The 9304-nt window shown below is 36.5% G+C and overlaps 2 protein-coding genes across 14 annotated transcripts in view; one reads left to right on the top strand and one right to left on the bottom strand.

Moving 5' to 3' along the window:
• The window catches only part of LOC120086818 (putative pentatricopeptide repeat-containing protein At5g43820), a 7145-nt gene extending 5346 nt beyond the window's left edge, over positions 1-1799 (top strand). For 12 of the 13 annotated variants that reach the window (XM_039043616.1, XM_039043614.1, XM_039043622.1 and 9 more), the window contains 5 exons: positions 364-435; positions 525-639; positions 916-984; positions 1125-1425; positions 1529-1799. The gene's annotated coding sequence lies outside the window, so the exon portion shown is untranslated. The remainder of the gene's footprint in view (positions 1-363; positions 436-524; positions 640-915; positions 985-1124; positions 1426-1528) is intronic. The other variant, XM_039043618.1, reaches the window with a different exon arrangement.
• A 2061-nt stretch (positions 1800-3860) lies between these two features.
• On the bottom strand, positions 3861-5581 carry LOC120086671. The gene is made up of 5 exons (XM_039043420.1): positions 5300-5581; positions 4863-5015; positions 4649-4704; positions 4388-4475; positions 3861-4103 (listed from the first exon to the last, which is right to left on the bottom strand). The coding sequence occupies exons 1-5, from the start codon at positions 5430-5432 to the stop codon at positions 3973-3975; spliced, it is 561 nt and encodes a 186-aa protein (XP_038899348.1). The 5' UTR covers positions 5433-5581; the 3' UTR covers positions 3861-3972.
• Between the last annotated feature and the right edge of the window lie 3723 nt (positions 5582-9304).

The raw sequence follows: 9304 nt of genomic DNA, 5'->3' as shown, positions 1-9304 counted from the left end.
CCCCCCCCAAACATAATGCAAAGGTTTAACATATTCAATCAATCAATTAATATTATTCATTTATAGGCATGTTAGCCGAGCTTAATTAAACACACAAAAACCCCCATAAAATCAGAGATTACTAAATACATCTTTTTTTTAGGAAGAGTTTATTGAGTGCATGTGCATCTAATTGATAAAAGAAAATTAGAAAAATTTCTATTGCTCGATAACCAGAAAAAGATGCATGCAGATGAAGATGATAGTTTTACGCCACAAGACCAATGCTCATTCTTCAATAAACAAATTTTGTCCTTAGCCGCATTTTAGTCTCGTTTTCTCATTAGTGATCTTACATTCCCTTATTATTTTTCATTCTTCCAGGAAAGGAAGACAGAGTTGCATCAAGCAATTATTAAAATGGAACAAGGAGGAAGTGCTGATGGTATTCTTCAGGTCTGACTTTGCTAGATGGTTTCGTGCTTCAATTTGCTAATGACCATTCTTTGCAGTTGTCTGATACTGATGCTTTTCTGCTTCTTCAGGTCCGAGCTGATCGAATACGATCTGATATCGAGGAGCTCATAAAGGCTTTAACTGAATGATGTAAGAAACATCGATTTGATGTTAAGTCGGCAGCTATAATCGAGCTTCCAGTAGGTATCAGTCTCGCATTAGCCTGAGATTTATACTTTTGCTTCTTCTGTCTAGATTCCCTTAGGATGTGCTTTCAAAAGATTTCTTTTAGTCATCCCATTTCCTTTCAAGGATCTTCTCTGCATTTTTTATTTTTAAAAAATGTCTAGGAAATGTTTGGTAATTTGTTCCTGTATCAACTGAACATCATTTGTGGCATCATATGATCCATCACACGTTCAAAGTGACTTGATGTATCTTGGTTTCTATTAATGAAATTTTTCATGATGGATTTGATAGGTTGGCAACCTGGAATTCCAGATGATGCAGCTATTTGGGATGAAAAGTGGGATAAATTTGAAGATGAAGGTATGAAAGTGGTTCTTGACAAGTTAATTAATAATATTGCACTTCTTGGTCTCAATTCATTGTCAGCATACTCCGGCTGGTAATTTGATGGAAATACCTTATATCTTTTGTTGATATCCGTTAATTAATATACCTTTCAGGATTTTCCAATGATCTCAATCTCGATCCAAAAGGTGTTACTGCCTCAAAACCAAAAATGTCAGACAGTGAAAAGGATCTAGATTATAACTGAACTCCTGATTCATTGTCAGATGCCAATGGCAAAATGGGGAACTCCTTGAGTACCAATAATCGTGGCCTTGAGAGTGAATCTGTGTATAGCCACAGTGAAGATGAGTCAGCAAGAAGTCCATATGGCAGTCCAGCTGCTAAGACATCTCTAGAAAGCCCTTCTCATGAATTTTCAGATGCTGGTTATGAAAAAAGTCCGGAGGCATATAGGTAATAATGGATTCATATTTTTTTATACTTTTTCCTTCATGCAGCTCTTTCATACATTCATCATTTTTATGTTATGGTTATATGTTTATTTCTGGCACAGAAGTTTCTATGAGTCCATTTGGGGCACCTTTGACAATAATGACGATGTGGACTCAGTTTGGGGAATAAAACCAGTTAATACCAAGGTGAGCCTGACAATTAGATATTTTATGTTGCTTTGCTGGGTTTGATAGATGTATAGATCTATTTTGGTTTATTATTTTCTTTTTAATGGGACTAATTGGTTTACTGTCGGAAACTATTTTTTAAAAAGAAAAGCTCTAGAGTATAATCATTATCATTATCATTATTATTATTTTCTGTTGCTTTTGAAAGTACCGTGGATCTAGTGTTTTTGTTTTTGTTTACAGTTGATGTCATATATTAAATATTTCATTAATTAACGTTATCAAACACTTAAAACATCATTCAACGTTTTATAAAAATTATTCTATGTAAGCGTGTAAGAAGGATAAATAGCAAATTTTATTTCATTTGCAAAAAAGCCTATTGAAGCTGGAATGTTTAAGTAAAAACAGATGCTATCATAAAATTAATTCACGAACATGCTCTTGGTCTTTTGATGTTCCCATCTGTTCTTTGGGAATTTGCATGCATGCCCCTTATATTTCATTTTGGTAATATCAATGATGTGGCACATGGTATGACTCAGAAGTAGTTCATTTTATTTTAAGAAGTAAATTGTGGCAATCTTTTCATTTTAAGAAGTAAATTGTGGTAGGGATATATGCCCATGGGCCTGCCCCTTCCAAAATCAGGATGCTGAGGGCACCGAGCTATAGCCCTGTTAGACTTGTTATTAGGATCCGTTCTGCATCCTGACCCCTGGGTGGTAATTTCTGAGATGATGGAATCTTAGAATAGACAGCCATCCGAAAAATTTTGTTGCCGAAGAATTTTAGATGTTAATCCAGGTGGATGAACTTTCCATCAATAGTTTGCTTGGTTAGACAGTCATTGAGAAATCAAAGGAAACAATTTTCGAAGTGTTCTTTGTACTTTCCTCCAACTTGTCATGAAGGGATTTACCGGTTTTACTTTCAGAAATTTACAATGGGAAACGTACTGATCTAGATTTCATGGAGAAGAGTCATTATGCGAATGCTTTTTAAACTGCCGAGTTTCTGGGTTGATAATTCTACACGAAATTGTGTGATTGCTGAATTTGAAATCATAGTTGCCCGTGAATCATGATGCTCTCTCCAATTCTATTGTCAAGTTGATTGCGTACAGGATTTCATCCATGCCTTAAACACTTATTTCTTTCTTTTTATTTGATTGAATCACATAGGAGCCAAACTCTGAAAAGCACAGAGATTTCTTAGGTGCCAGTGATTTTGATACTAGCTCCGTCAAAACAGGGTCAAAATAGGATCTTCTGATAGCTTCTTTCAGAGAAAAAGCCCATTTTTTGAGGATTCTGTCCCTCCCACTCCCCTCTCTAGATTCGGAAACTCTTCCCCTCGCTATAGCGATGTGGGAGAACACTTCTTTGACAATTCCTCCAGGTTTGATTCTTTCAGCATGCAGGATGGCAGTTTTTCACCACAACGTGAGAAGTTCTCTATGTTCGATTCAATAAGCAGCTCACGTGATTTTGGCCATAATCAAGAAAAGTTCTCTAGGTTCGCTTCAATAAGCAGTTCTCAGGATTTTGGCCGTAATCAAGAAAAGTTTTCAAGATTTGATTCTATTAGTAGCAGCATGGACTTCGGCCTCAGAGGCATGTCAGGTTTGACTCCATTGGCAGCTCCAAAGATTTCGGCCACGGCGCCTTCTCTTTTGACGATGCAGATCCATTTTGTACCTCTGGCCCATTTAAAGTCTCATCAGAGAGCTAGAGTCCGAAGAAAAGTTCCGACAGTTGGAGAGCTTTCTAACCATTAGGTTCTGTTCGAGTTTATACTTGTATCAATTCTCTTGTTTTCCCCCATCTCGTCTTGTTCATTATGATCAGCCGGAAGAACATGAGCTGGATGGTCATATTTTTGTATGTTATGGTGGTGCTTTATGTATTGATTTCATGAAGTTGTTTATGATGACATGTTTTGAAAAAGAAAACACACTTCTCTTGGTTCTCCTTTTGTGGGCGAGTTAGATGCAATATCGCACATATGTTGTCAGAGATGGATACTTAATATAGACAGGTTGATGACTTGTTCAAGTGGTTTGTTAATAGGGCGAAATTGGCAGAATATTGCTTGCATTTTTATGAAGAATACATGCATCCGATTATAAAATAATATCACATATAATTAAAGACGTAACAAGTAACTCAAAAATTCAGTCGATCCATTTCTGCTGTAACTTTGAAGAATAAGAATACAATGTTTATATGTTATGCGCTGCGCACTTCTGAGGGAGATTGCCCATAAAAAATCGAACAAATCCATTAATTTGAACTATGGACATCACATTCCACCAGCTGTCATACTGAACTTTGAGGAAATTAGAAAAAAAATTTACCCGGAGGGAAACAAGTTATTGTCATGCTTTGGTATCTTTTAGTTCTTCCTTGGCTTGCTTGAAGGAAGATGTCTCTTCCAATCCTATCTTGACTTGATCAGAGGATAGCATTGCGGTGCGCTTGTTTGCAATTCTCATTATAATTTCAAGTGCTGCAGAAAATAAAAAATATAGCATTTTATAATGGAAATAAGGTGTGTATACCTTTTTAAATTCATAACTATTTAATAAAAAAGACTGTTGATTAGATCACCCTAGGAGGTGATCCAGCCACACCTTCCAATACGACTCAGAATACCATTTTTTAGTTTAGCTTCTAGAATTGTGTGTATATCATTATCATTTACTTGAACCATGTAGACTCTTTTTGAATATAAAACTAGACACACACACCCCTGTCCCATTTAATGAGGAATGTAGATATTGAGCAATTCACCATTTTCAAATGAAAGTTGAGCTGATCGGAGCTTGGGGGAAACTAGAGTTCCAAACGTTGAAAGTGTTCGTGACTGTTCCTTTCGTACCTACAATAGCGTGATGAACATAGTATGATCCATTGTCCACGTCTTTATCATTCAAGTACCACAGAGCAAATTTCCAATTTGAAAAATGTGAACCGTGAAAAAGGAAGAAGGAGAAGCCACAAGTGATATATAAACGTATAAGGCCAATGATAGGAACTGTAGTGAACACTTGCCTGATCATCAATGATGAGAGCATCTTCTTTCTTTAAAGAACTCTTCTTCAGATTATCTTCAAATGAATACATGAAGAAACGTTACATACACTCCAGTGAATAGAAACCAAACATACCCAAAAAAAAAAAAAGAAGAAAGAATCATGCAGAAACAGTATTTACAGATGATCTTATTACTTATCTACTTGTACCAATAATAGAAGGTATCAACTACCAGAAAGCTCAGAAATGTTCCTTTGCCGTAGCTGCGGACTATTAGATTCCCTTTGCAATTTGTCATTGCATTTTTCTTCCCCTAAACAGTCTCCACCTTCAGAGGATGTCCATTTCCGCAAGTTAATGAATGGTAGCGTTCCTATAGAGCTGGCTGTGGGCGGACATATCAGTAACAAGTATGACTGTGTCAACATAGCATGTTTAACCAATATTCAATCACTATAAGGAACAGTTAACCAGATCAAATAGCCACATGATAATCATACTCTCTTTAGTTTAGGCTTAAATCTTCTATTTGTCAGGGAACTTAATGGTTTAACAGTAGCCGGAAGATGGTGTGGCAATTTAAAATTGTGAGTTGGAATGTTTACAGAATTTCCTAACTGGTTCAAACTTCAATAATGATATCCGGGAAGGAGAGATGATTAAGATTACCATCGCGTTCGTCCACCCGCAGTGATGTAGCAGCAGAATGGATTTTCAAGTCCAGTAATGCAGTGCTTATTCGAGAGGTACCCATAGAATGTCTGGCGCTATATTTCCAATATGCTATTTGGCTATTGAACATTTCAATAATAGTTTTCTGGATAGATGGATTAAGATAATGAACAATTACTCCAGCGAGGAAATCAGATTATTAGCCATCGGTTGTTGGGCCATCTGGTCTGATTGTAACGCCATATTCCATGGAGCCAAAGCTACCGATGCAAATACCAGAGCATGCTGGATCCAAAACGACATCTTTGAATATTCGAAAAGTATGGAGAAGAAGAGATGTAATATGACTTTACCTAGGATCCTTCCGTCTTTGAAAATTTTGTCATGGACAACTCCTCCCTTGGATCTGATCCATATGAATAATGGTGATGGTCGGTTCGATTTTGTCGGTTTTGAGGTCAACCAAGAATCAAAACAAACCAGTAGTTTTACAAATAAGAGATCCAATGTCTAACCATTAGATTTGTTTTATTTGGATCAATTTATTATTGGTTTGGTTATCAGTTTTTGCATTTTCCTTTTTTTTTTTTAAATTATTATTACCACTTTGTTTTGACTTGGTTCTTTTTGCTAATTTAAATTAAAATTGGGTCTATTTATTTTTTCATAAATTGAAATTTAACATTCTTTTTACACTTTTTTATGGAAAAGGTTCAAGAATATTGCCTTTTCAAACTAATGACAAAAATGGGGTAGATGGGAAATAATTTTTAAAAATAGGTGGGACTGGAAAGTATTAACAAAAATATGGTACTTTTTGGGAAAGGGAAATCGTGTACCCCATACACGATTGGGTTTTAATCAAGTTAGCACCAAGTCAACACAGTCGGTGGTGGTTAAAGACGTACTCGTGGACTGGGTTCACGATTTATTTTTTCTTTTTTTTAATCGATTTTAATGTTTTTAAAATTTTTAACTAATAAAATTATTCATTACTAAACTTAATTATATATTTAATCTACAATGAAAACTTAATTATTCTGCCCCCATACTAAAAGTAAAATTTTGACTTGACTAAGTAGTACATCTCTCTACAAATAATTTTTTTTTTAAAAAAATCTTATGATACTAAAGAAAGTTTACAATTAATTCTTTAATTTCAAAATAGAAGTTTACATGAAATTTAAAGATGACCCTTCTGGCGCTTACCCTACAGGGGTTGTCTTCGTGTGTCTCTAAATTAGGTTCGTCCTATTACCGTTGTCGTCTACGACGAATACGTCTTCGATCAATGTCAACAACATTGAGTCATCTTGTTTGTTGAATAATACATTATACGTTAATCAATGTTTGGTCACACATTGGACCCAACTCTGGTAAATTGTGTTGTACTTAATATTGTTATACATTTTCGATAAAATTATTCTATACAATAAAAAAATTAATATTAAATGATATTCATATCATGTATTTGGGAAATGTCTGATTATAAATCTCTTATCATGCAGTAATAGTAAGCGTCGCTAGATGTGATAAATCGCCTCGTGATTAAATCGTACCAGGAAAAGAAGTCTTCTCCCTGTGTACAACGATCATGACGTGCATGCCAATAGGATATATATTCCGCATGAATTCGACGCCAGTCTTGGTCGTGCTTCTCAAATCAATCTGGTGTAGTGTCGGGAGTGTATATCACAACAAAGGTATCGTTTGTCGCAGACCGAACTGCCTCAATACACAATCTAGATAATGCCACTCTATTATATGGAAGCATATAAGAGGGCTAACGATCAACCAGATATCTTGGTTGCTTTCTTCTGAATTCCATGAGTGCTCTTTTGTTCATAGCAAAAGAAACTTCAATTCAGTTGCACATGAAGCTGCAACAAGAGCCAGGAGGTTAACCGATTTTTTGTACGGATGGCCTAATTTGGGAAGCCCAAATGAAAAATGACCTCATATAGAGAAAGTAATGGAAAGTGGCCTTCTGTTTACGTCATAAGCATGTGATTTTACTGATTTTCCCCTGAGATGCACCCTTCACGCATGCCAATACGAATTTACTTGATCCTTGATGGCTCGTCACACATTCCTTGATGCATGGTCACTCGATACCCAACTTCGTGGTCAATCTATACGACTGCAATCGACATGTGTATACTCGACCATATCAACGTCATACTCGATGCTCGATTATTTTGAATTCAATAACATTGATTATATAGATGGTTGATTTACATGTACTATATACTCGGTGTAATGTGGAGACGTTCTAATAAATACTCGATACACAGTCACTCGATACTTGATACCCGTTAAGATATACTCGTTACATGATACTGGACAATACTTGATAAACATTGACTATACAGATGGTTGATTACTATACACTCGGTGCATGTTACATGATACTCGACAATACTAAAAAAATTGGTGACTACATAGATGATATAGATTTACAAATAGTGTCAAAATTCACATGGAAAGCCTTAATAAAAATAATGTTAAATTTACAAATAATATCAAAATTCACATAAATAATGTCAAAATAATGTGAAAATTTACATAGAAAAATTGATCTGCCCATAACTTGATACCATACTGCAACCTGAAATCATGCATCTTATCTTGTCGTAATTTCTCCATACTCAACCCGATCACTAAGTACTCAAAGTACTTGAGATTGAATATCCCACAGTCCAGTGTATTCTCCTGTAGGGCGTCTGTATTGATATGGCTCAGCTTCCAAGGACTGGGTGCAAGGTCGGGCTCTGCATCATATAGGCCGCAAAATTGTGCCAATGAAGGGAGAGTAAAGCATAGAGGTGCGAGGAATTTTAGCAGATCTTTGGCTGTGATGTACTTAGGCAGAGAGTTATACAAAAGGATGTGTCCGATATTCATGTCCACGACCAACAAAAATCAATGCTGCCTGTAGTTGACTGGGCTATAGATGTAATCGACATCTGCTCATAAAGCATAGAGGTGCAAGGAATTTTAGCAGATCTTTGGCTGTGATGTACTTAGGCAGAGAGTTATACAAAAGGATGCGTCCGATATTCATGTCCACGACCAACAAAAATCAATGCTGCCTATAGTTGACTGGGCTATAGATGTAATCGACATCTACCCATCTGGGCTGATGTTCAGGTACCAATTCGAGCATGTAATCGACGAACATGTGCTCTTTCTTCCATACTTTAGCAGCTTCTTCCATGGTTTTCCCACGTATGGCCTCAAACAAGCTACCTGGACCTTGGAGGTTCAAGTGGCTCTGCAAAATAGATAACAATAAGTTCAAGTGTATATTAATAATGCAAAACTATACATTAAAATTTAAATCCTCTATAATACATACCAATATGCCATGTGGCAATGTCGTGAACTGATGAGCACATATCTCCGACGGACTAATAAACTTATGTCGGAGAAACATGAATAAAGAATCGAGAACCTATAGTTTGCAAGTTAAGTCAAAGAATGAGAATAGTAATTATCAAGCATATAAATGTAATAAGGGATGGTAACTTACATCGTTCTCAACCCAATTACTATCACGTGTCAGCTCCTGAAACAACTTCTTCATTGTGCAATTCATCTTGAATAGGACTTCATTCCCCAGCCAGTGAGGACCCATGTTCATGCTGTTCAACCAGACCACAAACTTATTCATTAAGTCCTTTAGAATAGCGTGTGTTGGGTCATAGGGGATGATGTCAATCGGACGTTCACCGAGCTGAATATATTTCTACTTTTTTCTAGTCGCCCTTACCCTATCAACTAGAGGGGTGTACGATTGTGTTGGCTTCCTCTTCCTATTTGCCTGTCTCTATTCCCCTTCACAATTCACAGGCTCCATTGAAGGTGGAGGAATGGGGTTCTAGATCTCGGTGGCTGATGGAGGAATGAGGTCACATGACTTACATGACTCAGGCTCCATTGTGTTGATCTCGGTGGTGGGTGGAGGTATGGGGTCCTGGAACTCTGGGTCACGGGACTTAG

The sequence above is a fragment of the Benincasa hispida genome, chromosome 9 (assembly GCF_009727055.1).
Source record: "Benincasa hispida cultivar B227 chromosome 9, ASM972705v1, whole genome shotgun sequence".
Classification (NCBI taxonomy): Eukaryota; Viridiplantae; Streptophyta; class Magnoliopsida; order Cucurbitales; family Cucurbitaceae; genus Benincasa; species Benincasa hispida.
Note: the sequence above shows the minus strand (reverse complement) of the source record. Positions and strands in the feature narration are given on the sequence as shown.

What these genes read in the sequence shown, in the direction of transcription:
- LOC120086671 (XM_039043420.1), bottom strand. Translation starts at nt 5,432, where the DNA reads ATGTTCAATAGCCAAATAGCATATTGGAAATATAGCGCCAGACATTCT. An exon ending in GCGGGTGGACGAACGCGATG is followed by an intron (nt 5,016 to 5,299) that starts GTAATCTTAATC and finishes GTCCGCCCACAG; the next exon opens with CCAGCTCTATAGGAACGCTA. An exon ending in CTCTCATCATTGATGATCAG is followed by an intron (nt 4,476 to 4,648) that starts GCAAGTGTTCAC and finishes ACGCTATTGTAG; the next exon opens with GTACGAAAGGAACAGTCACG.